This window comes from Condylostylus longicornis, unplaced genomic scaffold, assembly GCF_029603195.1.
Source record: "Condylostylus longicornis isolate FDR11 unplaced genomic scaffold, ASM2960319v2 ptg000051l, whole genome shotgun sequence".
Taxonomy (NCBI): domain Eukaryota; kingdom Metazoa; phylum Arthropoda; class Insecta; order Diptera; family Dolichopodidae; genus Condylostylus; species Condylostylus longicornis.
In genome coordinates, this window is record NW_026578020.1 from 940,404 (window position 1) to 965,260 (window position 24,857).

At 27.3% G+C, this 24,857-nt stretch overlaps 1 protein-coding gene across 3 annotated transcripts in view; it reads right to left on the reverse strand.

Moving 5' to 3' along the window:
- The window catches only part of LOC129611547 (cell adhesion molecule Dscam2), a 53,935-nt gene that overhangs the window by 28,026 nt on the left and 1,052 nt on the right, over positions 1-24,857 (reverse strand). Inside the window, exons 1-11 of one of the 3 annotated variants that reach the window (XM_055524743.1) lie at positions 21,837-22,091; positions 19,316-19,866; positions 15,043-15,164; positions 13,820-13,941; positions 10,569-10,627; positions 9,196-9,272; positions 4,773-4,962; positions 4,179-4,344; positions 993-1,083; positions 492-579; positions 42-190 (exon numbers count right to left, since the gene is read on the reverse strand). In XM_055524743.1, the coding sequence (XP_055380718.1) occupies positions 42-190; positions 492-579; positions 993-1,083; positions 4,179-4,344; positions 4,773-4,962; positions 9,196-9,272; positions 10,569-10,627; positions 13,820-13,941; positions 15,043-15,164; positions 19,316-19,367 (1,116 nt within the window). In that variant the 5' untranslated portion in view covers positions 19,368-19,866; positions 21,837-22,091. Of the gene's footprint in view, positions 1-41; positions 191-491; positions 580-992; positions 1,084-4,178; positions 4,345-4,772; positions 4,963-9,195; positions 9,273-10,568; positions 10,628-13,819; positions 13,942-15,042; positions 15,165-19,315; positions 19,867-21,836; positions 22,092-24,857 lie in introns of those variants that run through there. The other 2 variants (XM_055524741.1, XM_055524742.1) reach the window with 2 other exon arrangements.

Sequence of the window (24,857 nt, forward strand, 5' to 3'; positions counted from 1 at the left end):
TAAGATTCTTGAACAAATAACTTTTAAAATAGTTTTAATACCTCAATTCTGTTATCTCTGAGAATGGGTTTTCCGTCATGTACCCAATTTATATTTTGTATAGGATGACCTGTGACAATGCATTGGAATTGTGCATCTTTGTCAACATCGATTGTTTGAATTTGAGGTTGCAAATGCGCTGTAAGTGGAGCTGAAAAGAGTTGTTGGCACAAGTTGTATCACAAAAGTTTCTGATTCGTCGCAATTCTTAAATTGTACAAGATTTAAAGTTTTTAAATTAATATATAATTTAGTACAAAGCGCTTAAAAGAAACTCATTTTGTCATTAATTTTTATGCAATAGAAAGTACCCTTTAAAGAAAATTCAATAAACACGTTGATATTTATAAAATAAAAAGATGTGCGCATAGGAGGTTTTTAGTATTTTCTATGAGTATTTCTTATAACCGTGTTGTACTGTAAATTATACCTATTTTTTTACTTAAACTTACCTGTTACTGTTAAAGAGACTTGAATAGTTTCTTCGCCGGCGGTATTGTTTACCCAGCATAGGTATTTACCACTGTCTTCTAAGCGAGCCTACGCAATAAATATATTTCAAAATTTATAATTAGTGTGATTCCAAACAAAGCTCTAAAAGTATCTTCAAATATGAAAGAACGCTATTTTTAATATTTAGTTCAAGATATAGGAAAGGTAGTATGCTATGGTAGTTTCCTTGACAACAACATTGAAAAAAGAATTTATTTTTCTGTAAACTTTTAAATTTTAATTTTCCTTTAAAATTTTTTCATAAATTGTTTTGGAAATAGTATTGTCATGAAGCAAGTAACTATTTGGAATATATCATAATTTAATGGTAAAGTTATAATAGTGGGAATAGAATGCAGTCTTTACGAAGATTTTATAAAGATGAAACGTTGGTCGAATGACAATTTTTGTTACATTTTCATTTTTTTTAAACTATTCCAATATGATATGGAAGAAATTACCTTCATTATTTTGAGCAGACCTGCTGATATCATAGTGATACGTTCACTAAGTTGAAGGGGAAGTAATTGCTCATGATCCTCCTTAAACCACCTAAAAAGTAAAATAAACAAAATATTTTAGTCTCTATGTTTCATTATTTAAAATAAATATTTTTCCAAAATAGAAAATTCAACAAAATCGAAAATCATGTTTGGTGATTCTATACAGCTACAGCTATTTGAAAATTTAAAATCATAATCAGTATATCCGCTGCAGCGAACACTTTCTCTGATACCGGGTCACCATAGAGAGTATTTTGACCTTACCATGTCTATCGGGGCTCTGACTTAGCGGACTACCTTTTCACTATTTGCTGGTGGGATAAAAAATGAATATACAACAAAAGCAAAGAACACAAACGGGCGCACGGGAAAACACCGGCGGGAAACAACTAAAAAGCAGCAGCAAGGCAAGGCAAGCAACAATCTTCTAAGCAATATCAGGACCACCTCCGTAACGCTCACATTCGTGTGGACATGAGGAATCTCCCCTCTGCGTCCACTCAGCAACCTGGGATTTCCGCAAGATGTGGAGATTGGTGATGGACCGGCTCCTTGATGAAATGCTTCCTCACGAAATTTTTTGTTCAAGATTATACTGATGATATTGTAATCATGCTAGGGGAAAATTTGAGAAAACTCTCTGTGACATTTCCAGGTTACCATCGAGGTGCTGCATTCGTTTCCAATATCCTCCGCTGCACTATATTGCTGTCTTCCGAAGCCTAATGAATTGGGAAAGTACAACCAAGTCACTTTGTTCTGGATGCCAGGCCTTGGGGGCGCGGAAGGAATTGAGGCAGCTTATGCACTGGCGAGGAGGTGGGCAAACACACTTCCTCAGGGTGGGAAACCTTCTGCTGAATCAAGCCACATACTATTCGTTGAGAACTAAGAACGGTGGCTGCGATAGGGCAAGAAGCTTCTGGGAGAATATGACCAGACGCGATTCAAGAAGATTATAGGGATGAGCAAGAATCAGGTGAAAATTCTCACTGGGGTCTTGTCGGGCCACAGCAGACTTGGGCAGCAGAGGCAGATTCCAGTACACTTTCTGGAAGAGTGTGTTGCTATCGCTCGCGGAGGAAGATAAATACTGGAGGATTTCACCCTCACGGTGGCGGATGTACGGTCTCACAAGTTGTTCGAATACATGAGGGCTGCGGATCTCAAGCGAGTGCTATGGGACCATGTCTCTGCACTCAGGAGGGGCCACAATAGATCCTAACGCGTGATGGCTGTGCGCTGTTATCCCGGTTTACAAATCTACAATTTACAACCAAATGCTATTGATTGATTATTAGTATTTTGCCTTGGAAACAAGCTTTTTATCATTTATTGGACCTCAATAACTTAGTTCCATTACTCTTCTTAGCCATCAGTATCTAATAATTTAGAATAACTACGATTATAATGATTACTTATCCATTTTCTTTAAGCGCAACTTTGATTATTTTTAAAAAATAAAATTCTAATTCTATAAATTTACAATTCGAGTTCAATCGTCTTTTTTCTAATAAAATTCACTATTTTCTAAATGATAGTGTAAAAAACTAGATACTTGTAATAAAATAGTAAGATAGGTCCAGGGAGATTTTATTACAATAATAAATATATTTGAACAATGGTATACCATCAAATAATCAGAAATAGATTAAAATATTACTAAAAAATAACTTTCAAGCTTATCAGCTATTAAGACACATATATTTTATGTTTTAAACAATAATCGCAAAATTTCTACGCGTTGATCTTTTTGTAGCTAAAACCTCCCTTCCAAAAAACGTAACATAAAAGGTGTTAGAAAGGGTTAATCCTCTGAAACTGTTACTCTGAAATCTTACAAATAGTCTCAAACAGTTAAAATTTGAGGAATATATTAAAATTTTTAAGTTTTTGTGTAGCTAATTTTCGGAAAAAATTTTTTTGGGAGAACATACTTGTTGAGAAAATTATGTTTCGACATTTCTATACGTATAAGAATTTAGAACTCTTGAAGAACATTGCTACCTCCTCAAAACTTAGAACTCATCTTAACAATAACCAAGATACTAAATTCGAATTAAAAAAATTTCATTTACAGAATTTATTATTACAATTAGAGTATATCAATTTTTTTTTGTATTACAAATTGGTTTACATCAAATTTGTCCAAAGAGCATGGATATATAGTAGGCGTAACCATGATTACCAACCGCATTGTGTATACAATAGGTAGGTTATATTATGGTAACAAATTTTGCATATCCAGTTTTCGGTGGTAGTTTCGCATTTCGCCATGGTAGGGAGGTGTAAATAAACTATTTTTAGCAATCTGCCGGTTCGTCCATCTGTCGGTCTGTCTGTCGGTCTGTCGGTCTGTGTGTACACGCGTGTATATGTAAGTTTATTTCGACTGTGTCACGGATTGATCAACTTTTGGGATGTATCAAGCCTCGGGAGCTGCACTTTTTAGCGGGCCTGTTTTGTATTTTTGATCATTATGAAGAAAACATTCAACCGGGAAATGTAAGCTTCGCTCGACCGTCCGCAGAACCTTCTAACTTTTGGAAGAAATCAAGTGTCAGCAACTGGAGGCTTACTACGGGCCAAATATACGTTTTTGCGTATATGAATTGAAATAAGCAACCGACTTCATTGAAATTTAATATTTAAATTTTTTGTATTAGAACATTGAACATATAAATTTTTTTGAAAGATAAGGGCTCGGAAACTGATCTGAGGACCAGTTTTACATTTTTTACATTATCTACGGAACGAATTGATGGAATTTCTTGAAATTGGATATTGTTACCAAAACTAACTGGGGGCATTTCAGGGAATTCGAGTAGCACAAAGCGAAACTCTACTAAGAGCCAAATTTACATTTGTCTAGATATGTTAACTATAAGCTTACTAATGCCCTAAAAATTGGAAAGAAGTATTTAACAGGCATTTTTATAATATTCTGTAACACTTTCACTTAACTAGGTAATACACGTTGCGATCGGTTATGTGCTGACCATATCAGGTTGTTTTTTATTCAAGCTATTTTAAATAATATTTTAAAAATAAAAACTTTTTACTTATTTTTGCAGTCTTTCTCATATCCAATTCAGTTGGCTTACACAATTTCAAAGCTTTAAAATTATTATAGCTTTATTTTACCTATATGTTGGAACAGGATGACCTTGGGCAATGCATGGTAGTGTAATTTGACCGTTTAATACAACGTGCCGTAGAGAATGTTTTTCAACATTTATACGCGGCTGAACTAAACCTTTTGGTTCTGTAACGATTATTCTACCTGGATAAGTAGAAACTTGAATTTCACCTGAAAAATAATATTAAAATTTAAAAATTTATTTTAAAATTAATTTGAAAATAGGAGTTTAGTAAATATTAATATTTTAAGCTTAAGAATATTTACTTTCTAATTTTTGGCGCAATATAAAAATAGGGTTTACTTAACTTTTCTTGTAACGATAATTTATTTTAATTTCTTCCATTATTTAAAACAATAAACTGGTCTTAAACAGTGTGCTCAAAATGTCGTTATTTAAATAGAAATTTTTGTGCATTTAACAAATTTTCGCACTTGATTTGATTTAAATACTACTTTATACTTAAAAAAATAAAAACTGGGCTTGAATTTTCCCTTTGCCGTATAGCATCATAATAATGATTTACTTTATTATTATGATGTTACACTAATTTTACTTAAATGCCGATTTTTTATTATGATATTTAACTAATACCAACCTGTTAACCTATTAACTGTTCTACAAGTATATGTTTTATATGCATCTATCGTACCGGCATTGTTGATATACAATTCACCATTTGATAAAACTGTATATTTTCCTCCAATATCCGTATTAGGATACAAATGCATGCCCGAATCTTGAACCCATGCGGTTACCATTACAAATTCGGACATGTAACTAGGTACCTGTAAGAAAACAAAATTTTAAAAATATTGGTATATTTTAACATATAAACATATTTTCATATTTTCATTCATACTTTTTTTCTTGCAACATGTAATTTTTTTATTTCAAAGTGTTTTTTATTTCAAAAACAAAATTTTTGAGTAAAATGCATAATTCAATTTAAATTTTATTTTGCCAAATTTATAATTTTTCAAGTTTTACGGAAAATTAATATTCTATTTACAATGTCCTATCATACTTTGGCGCATGACTTACCTAAAATTAAATTCGGCAGAAAGTAATTTAATAAAGTAAATATATAAAGTAAAATATTTAAACTTAAGAAAACGTAATTTTTGGGTTATTCGAAGCCGAAACGATCTATCATTTTGTCGTTTTATTAATTAAATTTACATACATATGTAATTGAACATAAAATTATAAATACATATAGATAATCAAAAGCAAAAATGTAAATAAGCGATTTTTATTTATTATTTTATTAATATTGTAGACAACAATATTAATAAAAAAATTAATTTATGAAGACATTAAGACAAGTTTACAAGGACTCCAAACATTATTTCGATCCATAAAAGCGATAAATTTTACGGTTCTTTTATTTTTTTAATTCATTTGTTAAGGTTATTTTATTTTGCGTTAATTTGCATCTAAAAATATTTAAAAAGATTTTTAAATAAATATATTTTCAGGTTTAATATTTGATAAAAAAATCTACAAAGAGGGAAGTTTTTGAAATAAATTTTATTAAAAATATATTTCCTAAAATTTGTAGAAATTCCATGTATGTAAACCTTCCCCATAGCCATTTAAAAAGGTACTGAGTTGAATTATAACAGAAAAATAAAAACAAATTTTAAATTGGAAAATTTTCAGAGGGTGAATTTACCAAACTCTAAGCATATTTTTCATTTATTAGAAAAAATTACTGAAAACATTTTTATATTGAAGCAAATATTGGCTATTTTAAATAATTAGTGGTAACTTAAAATTAAAACAAAATATCTCCGAAAACTGTGAAATCTGCAAAAACAGTATGTTCGATAAAAATATGCAACCTATCAAAATTGGATTCTTTGCGAAATTGCTGTGCATTAAATCCGTTTTAGCTTTGCTTGACTATAAGAAGCTTTTATCATATAAAGAAAAAATTATTTCTATTTTGGCTAAAAATATTACGAGTTATGAAATGTTTTATTTTCAAACCCCAAATATGACTTTCAGAATGGTTTATAGCCACTTTAGATATGCGTTTTTTCAGTGTAACTAATATAATTTAACAATAAATCTGCAAAACTAAAATTTTTTATTATTAAGGATCTACAATTATGCAAAAAAATATTTTTAAAATTTCAGTTAAAAGTTTCAGTTAAGAACCTAAAGTGGATCAATTAAGTGCCTATAATTGTTCGTTTCTACTTCCTCAATAATTTTCTTTCAAAGTAAAAAATTATTTCTATAGAAAATAAATTAAGAAAAAACATACGAATTATATCGAAGTTTACCTGATTGAAGCAATTCAGAAAAATCTCTTAATGCGGTAGCCTAACACTAAGCAAGGCCACTGTTGCTAGTTTTATTCTATTTTTCAATAGCAAACAAAAAATGCGAGGATAGTAATTTAAGTTCATCATTAACACCAAATAAAAAATAATGATTTTTTCAAGTTTGTTCTTTTTGACATGTGATTAAGAAAATTCTAAATTTTATTTTCTATACAAATTTGTAGGTGTCACGCGCGTACCAGTTATTTGTTTAAAATTGATTTCAAATCAAATTTCTTTTATGAAAACAATTATATTTTTCGACAATTAACAACAGCTTTGGAAGAAAACTTTGGAATGAAGTGACAGAAAAAAAAATTAAATATATAACAAGAAAATGTATTGCAAAGCGATGGAAGGAAGTAATTTAATTTATATTTGTGTTTTATAATTATAAAATACAATTCTGCAAAAGCATTTTTTTGCTTTATACAGAATTTTATTAACGATTTTACGGAATTATATTAAAAAACAAAATTTCAATGAACTAAAATCTTTGAACGTACCCGCGTTACAGAATATTGTAAAAATTTAAGTAGAAATTTAAGTAGAAATTTTTACAGAATATTGTAGAAATTTAAGTGAAAGTGCTACAAAATATTGTAAAAATGCCTGTTAAATACTTCTTTCCAATTTTTAGGGCATTAAGTAAGCTTTAACATTAACATTCCTAGAAAATTGTAAATTTGGCTCTTGGTAGAGTTTCGCTTTGTGCTACCCGAATTCCCTGAAATGCTTGCCATTTAGTTTCGGTAACAACAAGAACTCAAATATCATTTTTCAAGAAATTTTATCAATTCGTTCCGTAGATAATGTAAAAATTGTAAAATTGGCCCTCAAATCAGTTTCCAAGCCCTGATCTTTCCAAAAAATTTAGAGATTCAATATATGAAGAATTTTTATACGAAGAATTTAAATATTACATTTCAGTGAAATCGATTGATTATTTTTCGTTATATAGGCCAAAATGTATATTTGGCACATAGTAAATATCCAGTTGCTGACATCTGAATTCTTCTAAAAGTTAGGAGGTTTCGCATACCGACGAATGAAGCTTATATATGAAATTTCAAATAAATCTGTTGAATGTTTTCTTCATAATGATCAAAAATGTAAAACAGGCCCACTAAAAAGCCTGGTTTCCGAGGCCTGATATATCTCAAAAGTTCCGAGGCCTGATATATCAATCAAATAGTCGAGATAAACTTACATATAAAATTTCATCAAAATCTGGTCAGCCGAACTTGAGATACACGCGTGCACACACAGACCGATAGACCGGCAGGTTGTTAAAAAAAGTTTATTTACACTTCCATACCATGGAAAAGTGCGTTCATACCGAAAACTCGATATGCAAAATTTGTTACCGTCACATAACCTGCCTATCGAATGCAGAATGCGGTCAGTAAAAAATTAAAGAGACTTCGATATAACGCGCGATTTTAAGGTTCAGACGTGTGTTGGGTATTATATTTTTTAATGACATAGTTTACCGTCAGCTTTCTTCATTTATAGAAATTTAAAAAAGCTTGAAGTTTCGGATATGTATTTCCGAAGATGCACAAAATTAAAATTTTACAAATTTTGGGCGGCAACAACTTGAGAAGGGGTAGAGAAAGAAAAAAAAATTATTTTAACGAAATGAATAGTTATTAGTGTCCAGAAGCTGCTAAAGCTTCTGACACCTTAAACTTGAGGTCTATAGAAAAAATCAAAATTTGAAAAAGCGGATTTTAGAAAACGGTTTAAATATGACATTTTTAGGGTTTTTGCGCGCTATAACTTTTAGAGGGGAGAGAGGTAAAAATTTTGTGCAGAAGTAAGTTTCTAGCAAAAATTTATGTTCAGATGCAATTTGTGCTTTCTATCTTCAAAAGCGTAGAGGTTTTGTAAACATGTCTACGGGCGGACGAATGAATAGAGTGAAACTAATAAGCCCTTTTTAAAAAATTTATTGAAAAAGAGCTAAAAAGTAGAATAGTAGTGAAAATAACAATAAGTGACCAGAGTGCATTAAATCACAATTTTTTCTTTATTCAAGAAAATTTCTTTTGAAATTTAAGAACTTAAAATGGAAAATTTTAATTTGAAGTGAATAAGCTCTGGTTTGTAAATTTGAAAGATAAAAAATATAATTTCAACAATTTGTTAAAAAATAAACCAAAAAAAATGAATGCAAATTTAAAAAAGGATTTTACTTTCACTTAATTTTCAAACACAAAAATTTGTTTGTAATAATGGAAATCGGTAAGATTTTTTAAAAAATTTTGCATATATGTACAACATTTTGAGAAATAACATGTTGAAAAATATTTTATTAAAATAATTAATTTACAGCTATTAATAATTAATAACAGTATAAAAAAATATAATTAATAATAATTAATTTAATTTTTTATAGATTATGAATTCTTTGCATTTCTTACGTTTTCTGCTATGACAACAGAACAATTACTTTTAATGTAAGAAAAACTAAAATATCAATAAAAAGTTAAATTGGTTTTTGAAAATGTTTTTACATATTGTAATTTAAGGCATTGTTTATGGACAACCAAAATATTGCTGTTCAAACCCGGCAAGTTTTAAAATTAAATCATCACACTATTAAACATATCGAATCAATCCAAAGCTTTATTTGTATTTAAATCTAGAATTTATTAAATTCAATTCGATGTTTATTCCACTTACTTGACATTTCAAAACTGCAGTGTTGCCAGTCATAACGTATTCATCGTGTACATTGACCGAATATTTTTGATTTACAACTGTTCCAAAAAAAAGCAAAAGAATAATTAATAAATATGTATATATTTTGAAAATTCATAATTCAATTTTTAAATTTCAATTTAATTTTGAAATTCACTTTCATAGTAAAATACGAATTAGGAATTTTAGTTTTTATTAATCTTTGCAACCGGTCATCATCGATGATCATAAAAAAAGCTTCCCTCAGGGATCAAAGCGTCACCGGTGAAACATTCCACTTTCATACCCTAGAACATCAAACATGTTAGTGTTGCAATACACACACTATAAATATTTCCACAGTGTCATTTCCCATCCAAGTTTCCTGTATTACAATCCAAATTTAGATATTATTGAATGCGGAAACATATCTTTTCTTTTTAAATATATTCGGGTTGCTTTCTATAGCCACATATAAGCTTATATCTGTCTGCATAGACACATATAAGAATGCAGATCTTCGTTTGTAGGCAAATAAATTGTTTCCTAATGGAGTTTAATATAGTAACCGCTTTAGAAGACAGTGACTGTAAAGCCAAAATGCTGCTTTTCGCGATTTTTTTTAAAGCAAGCTTTGCTATGAATTTTGCTATGTCAGATATAGCGCTCCTTTTAGAAATTCCCTCAGAAGGTAGTGCAATAGAAATAGGCTATGTAAACCTAAAACCCGTGTAAACCTAGCAAACTTATTCACAGCATTTTTAGTTCAGATACCACAACTGTTTAAAAAATTTATTTTGTTTCATAATTTTCAAACCGTGCACTTTTTGTTCTAGCTTCAAATATGAATAATTTTCAAAATTTCCAATTTTACTTATTTAACATGTTTGGTAACTAGTGCTCTCACTTTTAATTAATTCTGTCGTTAATCATAAACAGCAGTTTTTCTATTTATTTCTGGGAATGTTTTATTTCAGTCTCTTTTTGCAATATTTTTGACGTCAGTATTTTAATTTTCAGAAACCATCTGGTACTTTACGCCCACAACAACACGCGAATTATTGTGTAAAACTGCATTTTTGTTTTTTCTTGTTCAGTAACGCAAAACTATTATATTTCATTCCGAAAAATATTGTCACAAAAGACTTTCACTATTAATAATGAAACCATTTTGTAAATATAATATATTAAAGATGTGAAACTTTTAGAATACACAAAAAAAAGTTTTATTTTCAAAAACATTAGTCAGTAATTTTAACCAATTTAAGAATTTTTCTCGATTTTATATATATTGGAAGAGTTGGATATGCTTAAGATATTACACATTTTAGCAAATTAAAAATTGATGTATGATGCAAAAATTGATATACACTTACCTCCACGCATATGCACTTCTCTACTTAAAATAGTCCCAACAAGATTTTTCAATTTACATCTATTTATAAACAAAAGTAAGATAATTATTAAAATCATTTCATGATAATAAATTCAAATAATATTAGCTATAATATGTAAAATAATATTGGCTATATGTAATCTCAGATGTGTAAATATACATATGAGTGCAGAAAAATCAAAGCCCATACAGACTAACAGGGATGCTATATTTGAGTAGTCAAAAAAATCTTTTATATTATATTAAATTCACATACAAAAATAAAATACAAAAATGTATTTTTGCTGCAAAAAAAATCTACTGCAAGGAATGAGTTTTGAAATCTGGTTTTTGAAAATTTTCTCTTCTTTTTTTTCGTGATTTTTGGTAAACTTGGTCAAATATATTATTTGAATGCAATCGTCGTTTTTCAGAAATGTCAGAATTCATATAGAACACACATATTTAAATGGGACTGTCCCGAATCAAGCGAAAATCTCGCAGTGAATTTCACCGCCGACTGTAAAATTGTCAAAATTCCCATGTAACCGCTGACGGTTTTTTTTGACATTGTCTATTTCCATGTGTATGTGTTGTTGATCCTAAGAAAATAGTTTTAACAGTTGTTTTAAAAATAAAATCAAATGTGGGTGCTGAACACATTATAACGTTAAACAACTTCTGAATACGAGAACATATAAGAAATTGATATGCTCTATATATCGCTTCGAAAATTTCATGGAAACAAAAAAGAAATTTAAAAACTTACTTTCAACAGATTTTACCATCGTGAATGCTTAAAAGAGGAAATAATAGATATAATGGATCAAAAACAGCAGCATTTTTGTATGTGAAAAAGAAGAAACAAAGACTCCTAAAATTTCATTCTACAAGGGCATCAATTTTATCAGAAATAGTTTTCAATAAAATATCTATCTTTTACATATATATTTTAATATATTTTTTTTAATAACGGTTAATATGGCTAATAATTCAGCAAATTAATATGATTTTTTTATTGCTAACCTATTAAAAAAAAACAAATTTTTCTTTTTATATTTAATTAATCACTTTTTTAGTTAACAATATTTTAAATGAGGTTTAATATGACAATGTGAAACGTTTTTAATATTGTCAATTAATATTTTAATTGACGTTTAAATTGACAAAATTGTTAAAATTATTCTAATTTCCAAATAATATTGAACTAAAATTTTATGCAAAAATTAGAAAAGCTTTTTTCGAGCAAAATAATATAGTATGGTAAATTATTATTAAATTTTTCATTTGCCTTGTTATTTAAATCAATTTTGTTAATTAAAATGTTTCAAATATCGAAAATAGACATGAATCAATCGTATTAAAATTTAAACATATTAAAAAGTAAACACTTTATATTTAAAATTTTTTATTATTTATTATATGTTTTACTATGTCTTGAATTAACTTTTTATTTAGAAATTATAAAGGTTTTTTTTTGAGCGAAATAAAATATGTAAAATTGTTATCAAAATTTTAATTTATTTTACTATGTTTTTAATATATATCTTGGTACTTAAAATATTATTTAAACTAAAAACTTTAAATGGTCAAAAATCAATCGAATCATAAATTTTCAAACTTTATTTTTTTTTATCATGAACACTATTTTAAACTAACTATTCACTTGAATATTCAAAAATATTTAAGTAAACCAAAACCAAAATGAATTTTTAATTTTTCGTATCATATTATTGATATTTCAAATATTTCTTAAATTAACAAAAGACAAAAAACAATCAAATAAATTAAAAATTCAACTACTGAAATAAATTAAAAATTTTTAAAACACCATTTTAAAACACCATTTTTTCACTTTGGACAGTTTTACCATTTTTTTATTTCCAACATTTTTTTACTAAAAAATCACTTGAACAACAAAAGTTATATATAATGAATTCTGCACTTTTTTATTTTCTAAAACAAAGATAAAATTTAAAAGCACATTTAAATAAGAAGTTAAAACAAGTAAAAACGTTTCAGTCGGTATAAACCGACCGAGTTATACCCTGCACGTAAGCAATCTGAGTTTAAAATTTGTTTTTGAAATATCTAGAATTAGCTCTCAGTTATTGGACACACAACTGCCAAGTTTCATGTATCTAACTCTATAATTTTTTTGAATTTTTAAATTAGCTTTTCTAGTTCCGTGGCAGCTTTTCAAACCTGTTAGGCCATTCCATTAAAACTTCAGGGACATGTGTGGGCTGATATTGGACATACGATTGCCAAGTTTCATGAATCTAACTCTATTATTTTCACAAATTAAAATTTGCTTGTGGAGTTGTATGGCAGCTACCCGAATCTGTCATTCCAACGAAACTTCAGGAATATATTTGAACAACAATCGGACACATGACTGTCAAGTTTAATGAATCTAGCTTTATTATTTTTCCTAATATTTAAATTTAGCTGTTGGAGTTGTATAGAAGTTACCCGAACCAGTGCAGCAATTCCATTAAAACTTTTAGAAAATATGTAGAGTATAATTGGACACATCTTTACAAAATTCAATATTGATATCTTTATTAGTTTTTAAAATATTTAAAAAAACCTCTTTGAGTTTTATGGAAGCTACCCGAACCCGTTGTATTGGACCCCACAAATTGGCCCAATTACAATAGCAGCCGTCGTTTGCGCAAAAGAAGCAACTTGTGAAAGTTTGATGAGAATTGCTTTATTCGCTTTTGAGTTATCGCGCGATTGGCCGGACGGACGGGCATGTCATAACTCGAACTCGATTACGGCATGGCTTTGTTATTGCTTTTATAATTGCATTATTTGTGGCTCAGAAAAAAAACAACGTTGTTTTTTGTCTTACTCATTCTAATTAAAACCACTGCTACATTTGTCAGTGAAGATTTATTTTTATTATTTTATTATTATAATGAGTTTTCCGAACATTGATGGATGCGAGTCCTATTAAGAAGGCCTCTTACAATACTAAAATTGTTTTGGACTATAATACCTTGTTAGAGATCATGCGTGGGTTGAGTTGGAACCCATTGAGACTATTAATAATCTTCGTTTAAGCCTGGCCTTAAAAAATCGTGATTCCTTCTACAAATTACATACTTAAATTTCAAAAAATTAAGACTTTTTCAAATAAAGAATTATTTGTGGTTGTGTAAGTTACATATATGTATATAGCAAAAAAACTTGCACAAAAATATCAACTCATGCAAGTTATTATGTTTGGCAAATAACTTTTACCTGTACACAGTGGCGTGAACCTCGTGCCGGTATTTTTCTGCTGTGAATGGATAGAACATTAGACTACCGTTTTGTAGAGTGAAGACTAGATCCTGCGACGATGGTATCGTTGTCCATTCAACCTTTAACGAAATTAAATAATAATATAAATTTCATAACTTTTATAAATATTTTGCAATATACATATGTAGGTATATATGTAAGTAGAAACTATAGAAACTCGCTCTAGGAAAATCTTTTTACATTAAAAATGGACTCTCCATGGAAATGTAAGCCACCATGGAACCTTTAACTGGTGATGTGGTAATAAATTATACACTTTGCGCTTTTTCTTTTGTAATTTTTTCCTTAACTCTCTCACACTTTCATATTCTCTGCACCTCACTACCTTCTTCATACTGTTGTATGTTCACACTGAGTGAAAGAGCTTAAATTTATTACTACACTAGCCTCCCTCTTGGGAGAGAGGTGAGATAATTAATGATGAATTTGTTAAAAATTTCACCTCGTAGGTTCAAGGCTAATCTGGGTCCCATTGCAATTTTTACTTTTTTCTTTACTTTTTAACTTTTTAAAAAAGTACTTTTGTTATTACAGAAACCCTGCAAACTTTTTAATCAAGTAATCAAAAAACGTTATAAAATTTTTTTTTAAAATTGCTAATACAATATGAATATAACATACATTGACAAAAAAATCTCGCTTGTCTACGATTATAACTTGGGTATTTACTCGTAACATATAAATTGTTATAAAAATCAAGTTTCAAAATTTATCTTACAGAAAATATTGCAACCAAGACCTATTCAGTTTAGAGATTTCTACTACAGCATTAACTACTTTTTTAGGCTTCTTCTTTTTAATTGAAAACATTTTCTTTTTTATTTTGAAATCAGGTCTGGGAAGTGAAATCAGAATTAACTTCGAAGTTCTTTATAGTAATCCAGGTAATACTTTTCATTTCATTGAATTTTTGGTAAACTCAGTAAATTTTATTCTCAAGTTACATAACATATTATATAAAATAAAAACATGAAAAAAGAAAATATTTCTTAAGGAAGAGAGATTTTGCAAAACACCGTTTAGAAACTGCTATAACCAAGCTTTATCTTTGTACTTATAGTTCTTAAGGTTTGTAATATATACCTTACTGCACTTATTTTTTTTTTTAAAAATTGAAAAATATTGCAGAGTTTTTGAATTTTTTTGGGGCATATAAATACCTCCGGTGGAGGGCTTCCATTTCCTGAACACTCAATTATTGCGCCAGAATTGTTGGAAAACTCAACCTTGTGTGGCGGTTCATGGAGAAACACCGGGCCTTGAAGATCTAATGCATTCAGAGCTGAAAAGAAAAATATATATTAATTTTGTACCGACATTTTAATACAAAAATATTTACATAGAGCGTTTATACATATGTAAGTATATTTTTTAAAGGGTGAGAAACTTATTTATATGTACCTTAAAATCAAAACAATTTTTTTTGTTTATTGGGAAAAAATTCCTAAATAAAAGTGTATCTCAAGTTCACTATGCCCATCCACATGTCTATCCGTTAAACTGTCATTAGTTGTACAAATTAAATCTTATAGGCAGTGTAAATCGTACAACTAATCAGATTAAAGTTTACAAATCAAATTTGATTTGGGGAAATTTTTGTTCACTTTAATTGTTTTTTACGACATAATTGACGTATGGGATTTTTTATTAGATTATAATATTTTTTCCAAATACAGTCTGTTAAATTGTCGACGCCCAATTTAGTTTTACTTATAGAGATTTTGAAAAACTAAAACACAAAATTTAAAATTGATATTACCGTAACAACTGACAACAGAAACACTGTTCTGGTAAGTAAAAAGCCACCGTGTTAAAAAAATTTTCCGAATTACTTCAATCGGGTCGGGTCAACTTCAGCATAATTCGTATGTTTTTCCTCAATTTATTTTCTATTGAAATTATATTTTGACAAAAAACTATTGAAAAAGTTGATCCTTTTCGTTTGCTTAAAATTTTTTATTTTTATTATGTATATAGAGAAATGTAAAATTAAAGGCATTTGATTTGCTCTTCTAACTAAAATTTTTAAAAAAATAATTTTTTCCATAATTACCGTTAATGTTTCATAATTAAAAATTTTTCTTTTTTATAGATTTATTGGTTTAATGATATCAGTTAACCAGTTATATGTATAATCAGTTATATGTTTATACAAAAATGCAACCAATAGCAACAAATGATTATGTATTTCTGTACTATGGAAACTTGGAATAATTTTGCAGTATTATGTATAATCATTTTACAGTGTTTTAGAAATTTAGAGATATTAGTTCTAAGTTAACACTGATTACTTAAAATACCCAGTATTTTCTTGGACATAAATTTTGTAGTAAAAGGAAAATGTGCTTAGAGTCTTGTGAATTTACCCTACAAAAATTTTTCAATTTAAAATTTATTTTGATTTTTCTTTCGTAATTTAACTCAATATTTTCTTAAATGGCAATAATAAGGAAGGTGTGTTTCGATTGAATTTTTATAAATTTTAGGAAATATAGTTTTAATAAAATTTATATTGAATGCATTCTTCTCTTTCGGTATTTTTTTTTTGCAAACATCAAAATAAAACTCCATAATTTATTTATATAAAAATTTTCTTAAGTATTTTTAGATGTAAATGACTTTAAACTTAAAACGATAGTGATAATTTTATGTTCTTCATATAAACTCTTTATGCTTTAATAAAAAACCATAAGAAGAAAATGAGAAAATTTAATAAAATTATGATTTTATTACTAACTTCATTATTTTAGTACACACACTTTGTTTCGAGATATTGAATGGAAAATAGGACTATTTTATTTTTCTCATACGAATTAGTTTCATTAGATTGATTGCTTACAAATCAAATATGCTTTGAATTTTAATCGTTTCAAACTAAGTCGTACAATTTTGCTTAATTTTTGACGCTGTCATATTATTAATTAGTATAAGCTTAAAATTAGTATAATTCTGTAATAGATAGTTGTACATTCTTTGAGAACTATTAAGACAAAAAAGTAGCATATAGGTGAATTATGACCTAAGAAAAAAATTAAATACTCGTATGAAAATTAAAATACGAAATTTTTTATTTTTGTTTTATTTTTTTTTTATTATCTACTCCTTTTAATTTTCTGCCACTGATAATTTTGTAGTAACATATAACAATTTTAACAGATTTATGTATTTTTTATAACAATAAGACGTGCGATATAGCTTTAGGTACATATGTAAGTTAAGACACTATGATACACGCGCATAGCTTCAAATGCTGAGATCAGCAAAATTTTTATGAGAATATTCAATTTTTCAATTCTATATTGTTTCCAGATGAATATACATTTTACAATAATTTTGTATATGTTTAATATTTTGTATTATGTTATTCTTTTCGACTTATTCAAAAAACTTGTTTATCTAAAAAATTAAATTCAATTTAAAAGTATAAAAATAGGAAAAACAAAAGAGAAATCTATAAACAGTTTAGTTTTAATAAAAACTTATTCTATAGTAAAACTTAGTCTAAATTTATAAATAAGTTGTTGATATTTGTCTTATCAAGGGATTTTCAGAATTTTCACAATTATGCGAAAACCTTTCGATTAAAATATCCATTTTTTCCGATATTGATAAAATGTTATCTCTATCGTGCAAAGCAAGGGTAGAGTAACGCAATGGTAAGTTATATACCATCTTTAATATTTTATTTTGCAAGACTTGAAGTTTTCTAATATAGGTATTGGCGCACTAAACCCCAAACTGGTACATGAGAATATTGTTTAGTAATTTACTTGTGAAAACTTTATTTTTACAATTCTCACAATAAATGCCTAACAAGCATTTTTAAATTTATAATTTAACTTTAACTTTATAATAATTGTAATATTTGCTTAATAAACAATTATTTGCTATAAATATGTTAAAAAATAGTAATTAAGTTCAATTAAGTTTTATTATTATAATTGAATACATTAACTCAATAAAACGTATTATATAATATATAAGTAAATACAAAAAATATATAATATTATAAGTAAATACATGGTGATTCAGAAAGGTATACAATAGCATATACCATTGGTTAGAGGATCGAAAATGGGTAAAACTTTTGTTCCAGACTAGATGCGAAATCTGAAGGACTTAGTCAAGCTTTTTTGATTATAACTTCTGTTCCGAAAAAGATAGGGCCTTCAAATGAACAGTTTCTGAAAGGGCTAGTAAAGAGCTTGGAAACAATATATTACTTGATTTTATGAACTCTCCCTCTGTGTGTGCATGCGTGTATCACAAGTTCGGCTGAACCGACTTTGATGAAATTTTATATGTAAGTTTATTTCGACTATGGCACGGATTGATCAACTTTTGGGATATATCAGGATTGGGGAACTGCTCTTTTTAACGGGTCTGTTTTACATTTTTCAGCATTTTAAAGAAAATATTCAACAGATTCACTTGAAATTTGATATATAAGCTTCGCTCTACCGTCAACGAAACCTCCTAACTTTTGGAAAAATCAGGCGTCAGCAACTGGAAACTTTTTGAACTATATATAAATTTTTGCATATATAAAGAAATTTAATATTTAAATTCTTCGCATTAAAACAATGAACATATAAATTTTTTGAAAAGATCAAGGCTCGAAAACTGATCTGCGGGTCAATTTACATTTTTCACCATATCTATGAAACTAATTGACGGAGTTTCCTAAAATTTGATATTTAAGTTCTGGTTATTACCAACACAAACTGGCGAGCATTTGAGGGAGTTCGGGTAGCACAAAGCGAAACTCTACTAAGAGCCAAATTTACATTTTGCTAGGTATGTTAACTAAAAGCTTACTAACGCCCTAAAAATTGGAAATAAGTATTTAACAGACATTTTTATAGTATTCTGTAACACTTTCACTTAACTAAACAATACACATTGCGGTTGGTCATATGCTGACCACATCAGATTTTTTTAAAATATGATATCTTCATATCTTTAAAAGAAACATACGTCAAGCTATTGGAAAACAATGCATAATTTCTAAGATACACTTTAGAGACTGACCCAAGAAACTTACTGAAATTTATTTAAATTTTACTATGTTTTTGGAAAAGTGTTTTTATTCAATTATAATAAACATTACGGTCAAAGCTCCCGCAATATAAAAAGAAAAGAAATGTTCACCAACAAATGAACACACTTACATATTTTATTTTATACTTACAACGAAAACAGTTGATATTTGACAGCTAGTTCTTAATAAAAATTTTACTCATTTTTGATGCCCTAAATGATGGTATATGTATGTTATGTCACTGATTACTGAATCACTCTGTATAAGGAAAAATCTGTCTTTATATCTGTTATTATCTTTATGGTTAGATGTAAAGACATTAGTTCAACCTTCGAGACTTTTGATTGCTTGTTTAAAATATAACGTTTTACTTACATAATAAAATCACTTACCTTGAAACATGCAGAGGATCAAAACAGCCTTTAAAAGGCTGGGTAAATCCATTGTTTGAGCAAATGAGTAATGTTTTCCATTACATCCTTTATGAATTATTTGAAAAGAGCATTTTTATAGTTCCTATAAATTTTTTTATTTTCTCTTAAATTATTTTATGTATTTTTTAATTTACACTTTTCTTTTAATATTTCTTCGCATACATTACATGCAAGTAAGTTATAAATCATTCAAACACTTAAAATAGCGCGTCACATATTCTAACTATATGCTCTTTTTATTCCATTTTGTAATTATATTTTAAATTTTAAAAGTTTTATATTTTGTGGAGTCAGGGTTTTCTGGCAGTCATGTTTTTTATGAAAATACATATGATTTATATTGAACTTCACTATTTACTCTTATTGATGTACATATTTATGTACATATACGTACCCATTTATAGTACAAAGAACTTGTATGTAACCAATTTTAATATTAGTTTTCAATTATGAATTTGCATTATAATAATTAATATCATATAAAATATCACCGATTTTTAAATTTAATACTGAAAGTTGAAAATATACCAGTTACCAAATATTATCAAAATAGAATTATCCCTACAGCATAAACAAAAGTATAGATATTAAACCACATTTTATTAATCAATTTTAAGATCTATGTTTGCTGATATTCAATGATTTTTTTATGCAAATAAATTTTAATAAAAATCAAAATACAATCCCGACAGTCAAAATTTTTGTAAAATCTTAATTATTGTTCGCTCATAGATAATTCTGAAAAAAGAAATAATAAAGTTTGGTCAAACCAATGGTTTGTATTGTAGCACTTTTCCCTTCAGCAAGTAAAATACTGCTTTTAAATACAGTCTATGCATACCTATCACACTATTAAAATTATTTCATTCATATACAAAGCTATTTCTAGGATTGCATATATTTAGTATGAACGATTTATGCAGTCTTTGAAATAAAGCAAAAATTAATATAAAGAGGGGTTAACATAATGCTCGATTTTAAGGGTTAATTGCGTGAGTTAAGAAAAATAATTATCTTTTTTATTGTCATGGAATTTACCATTAGCTTTTTGCGTTTATAGAAATTTAAAAAAGGTTCCGGTTTCGGAAATATAAGGCGTCAAAAACTCAAATTTTACAAATTTCAAAAGGCGATAACTTGAGAGGTGGTGGAGATGGAAAAAATTTTTTTCTAACAAAATAGAACATTATTAGTGTCTCAAAGCCCTTAAAATTTCAGGCTTCTAGAGGTTGAGGTCTAGAAGATAAACGACATCAAAAATTTTGAAAAAACGGGCTTTAGATAATGGCAAATTTGAACGGCCATTTTGTTTTCCTAAAGTTTAACTATAGTATACCACGCTAGGGGAAGCAAGCCGCTGCGTTTATACGTTTGCAAAATTTCAAAAATGCTTATGGTTTCATTGCAACAAATAGCTTAAAAAAGACCATTTTTAGGGATTTGGGAGGGTATAACTTCTAGAGGGGGGGAGATAGGTAAAAATTTTGTTCTACGGAAATAAGTTTCTAGTAAAGATCTATGTACATACAAAATTTCAGCCTTCTATCTTCAAGGGTGTAGAAGTTTTGAAGACACGGATCGGCGGACGGACGGACGGACAGAGTGAAACTAATAAGCACTTTTTTTTCGAAAATTTTTTGGAAAAGTGCTAAAAATTAAGTTATCGTTGACTATAAATTATATTGTTCACATAAACATGTGCGCACTTAAATCTCAACCACAATATTGTCTAAGCCGGTTAGCACTTACTATATCTAACAGCAAAAACAGATTTTTTATAAAATTATCGTTATGTTGGGAGTATACAAGTGTATATATAATATATGTATGTACGTTATATACTTTAAATGTATACTATATTATAATATAATATAATATACTTACATATATGTATATAAAAATGTATAATATAAGTTTTGCTCCAACCTATAAAAATTGGCAAAACAGAAGCAGAATTTATTTTGCAATATTTAATTTTTTACTCTGACTGGAAAACATGTCTAAAAAGAATATTGATTTCCTGTAAGTTGTTAATTTTTTTAGTGTTGTGACTTGCTTTCCAACTCTCAAACATATCAAAATATCTCAAACATATTCATTTTATATGTAACGTATACATACAAATGAAAAATTTTTTGAACTAAAATTCAAATTTGTATCGTGGAAAAAGTATTGTGAATCTTGTGGAATATCACTAGAAATAAGTGATCCACTTTTGACAATTAAGCTACAAGAGAAACTATTTCCTATAGTATTAGTAAAGATTATGCGAGCGATGTTTATTATAGTTCATATACTGGCTCCTAAAAAGTATTAGAAAGCAGTCGTCATTATCAAATTTATCTATGGTTTAGCTTTAAGTGCTTTTTTATTTATTCCGCATAGCGAATTAGTAAAACATATTACATTTTCCACCATTGATATAAACTCATTGTTTTATTTATATTCAAATAATGAATAAAACTTGCCATTTTGATACCTTTGCGGCTGATGCCGTTGTTCTTCACAGAAAACAAAATCACTTAGTTTTTTTTAAATTAATTACACTTTTGAAATAATAAGTTGTTAACTTGGTACGTTCAAAATTTTAAAGCAAATTATTTATTTATTTTACATTATAATAACCAATTAATTAGAGTAGAAATAAAGTAAATATTCTTAAAAGAATAATTTATAAATTCTATGTTATGGCTATACATTAGTTCCATGTTTTAAGCGCATGCTTTTTATTTTAACACTTTATCTACCATATAAGCATCATTTTTTTAATTTTGTCTTATCTTAATAACGGTAATTGCTGAAGATATTGTGTATTACAACTTCTTCTACTGTTATATTATGTGTAACAGCAGGTATTTATTTATGTATTAATTACGACTTTTTCTTATATGTATGTACATATATACAAAGCCTGTTTACTTAATAAAATCTCAATCAATTAAAGAAATCTATCAAAAGAATATGTTATAAGAAATAGTTTAAGGTTTAAATAAATATTTAAAGGAAGTTCCTCATATGGAAGTTACACGTATGTAAATAATATGTAGATAAGTACACACAAGTATATACACAATAAATAATAATATTGTTAATACTGTATATACAGACTTGCCAAAATTCATAGTTAAAAACATAATTTGATTATGGTTACTCTAAAAACTTATTTTTAAATTTTAAATCTTAAGTTGAAACTTGTGCAATTTATCGGTGGCTCCGTACATATGTATAACACCATCCGTATGTTACCAGGCATAACTGTATGCACATACTATTATATTAATGTATGTATTTAATACATATATTTACCCATACCGCGAATGCTAAATATATGTATTTTCATCTTTCTTCGCATACATACATACTTATAAAATATTTAAAAAAAATTTAATTTATTTTACAAATAGAACGACAGAAATATGATTTGCATACTTATATTTATTGTATATATTAATATATATATATATATATACATATATATATATATATATATATATATATATATATATATAACTAACATAAAAGTGAATTTTTTTTCGAAAAAATATGCAATAATTTATTTAAAATAATCCCGCACGATTTTTTAAATATAATGGAGGACGGCTATATTTTTCTTTTCATAAAAAGAGTAACTGCATTTCTGAATACAAACAAAAATGTTTTTATTTAAAGTATATATGCGTATGTGCCTATTATATATATGAGTATGGTATAACATGCTTAGTTACTTATACTTCTATTTGTATTTATGTTAACCAAAAGATAAGGACTTATTAAACTTTCTCGTTAAAAAACATGAATTTCAATTAGAATAAATTATTTAGGATAAAAAAGTAAAACTTTTCGTAAATGTAATATTAATTAAAAAGCATTACGCACGTACACATATTTATATGTACATATACTTGGGTACACATATTATAATTATTATGTGCGTAAGTACGCACAAATTGTGCTTTAAGGTTCATTTCAAAGTTAAAAATTTATGTACTAATGTGTAAATATATGTATGTAGGTAGCTTTGATATAAAAAAAACAATGGGAAATTGAAAAAATATTTATTTTCTAATAATTAAAATAAAAATGGAATAAGTAGAAAATATACACGGTATATTTAAATATATATAATATACATATAATCATACTCAATCGCAAACATATATATACCTATGCATACATGTATATAATATGCTCTAATCATTATATGTGTATAACAATCTTCGCTGTTTTTTTTTCTTTCATTTATGCATATATGTGTATATGCACTTATTGTTATAATTTTTGCTTATCGATATTAAAATACCATGTACTTTAGATGCTTGTGCACATTTTTATTTAGTATTTTTGAAAATTTTTCCTTTTTGGATAGTGTAATACTTTTTAATTTTTTATTTTAATTGTTATTATTTATTTCTATGTTTTTTTTATGCTTATATTCAAAATATTTTAAACCGCATTATTTATTTGTTTATATACATACATATATATAATAATACATATAATAAGAATTAAACATAAAGAACAATTCTTTGCTTTCCTTTTTATTAATCGTTATTTTGAGAAACAAACGTTCATTTAAACTTGTATATTAACGTTTATCTATTCTTCGCTTTCCTTAACGAAATTTGCAGGTTCAATAACTTGTTCATTAAATTAGTAAATATGCATGTAGAATTGCCTGGTTTTCCTTTTTTTTATAAATAAAATAAATTGTTTTTATATTTTAAACATTATTAAAAAAAAATACTTGTAAATCTTAAATTTTTATTGTTTTTTTGCATAGGCTTTAAGGTTTACGGGTATAAATATGTACTTATATCTTTATTAAAATAATTATGTACAGTATATTAATAACTGTATATATATATACATAATTATATAAATGTAATTATATATTTGAGTATTATATGCACACTAATTCATTTTATATTTTTACACACATTTTTCACTAATTTGTTTTTCATATTGATTTTTTTTTATTTTTTTCAAGTATGAGGTAATTGCACTCTATAAAATAAAGGTGCACAACATCAAAAAACGTAATTGCGACTATACAATTTTATTATACCGTTATGTATTTATCTATCGGTTCTACATATATTTTTATGTATAAGAATATACATATATATGTCCATTTATTGATTGTTCATTATATTGTTGTAGGTTCTTTGAATTTTTAATTGTAGAGCATGTAGGGTATATACACATCAACGCATCCTAGTATAAGTATCTTTTTTTCTTATCAAAATTCAATATGAATGAATATTTGTGGACCTAATTATTGTTTATCCATACACATGTACATAGTTATATATATATGAACTATGAGTACAAAATACTATTGATGAGCGGAAAAATTATTCAAAATATTTTCAAAATTTACGAATTTGAAGGGCGTAAAAAAATGCGTTATCAAAAAAACACGCATATATTGAATAAAAAAAGGAGTATATTTTTGTAAGTAGTGCATTTTTTATGTATAATTTGCATGTATGTAAGTATG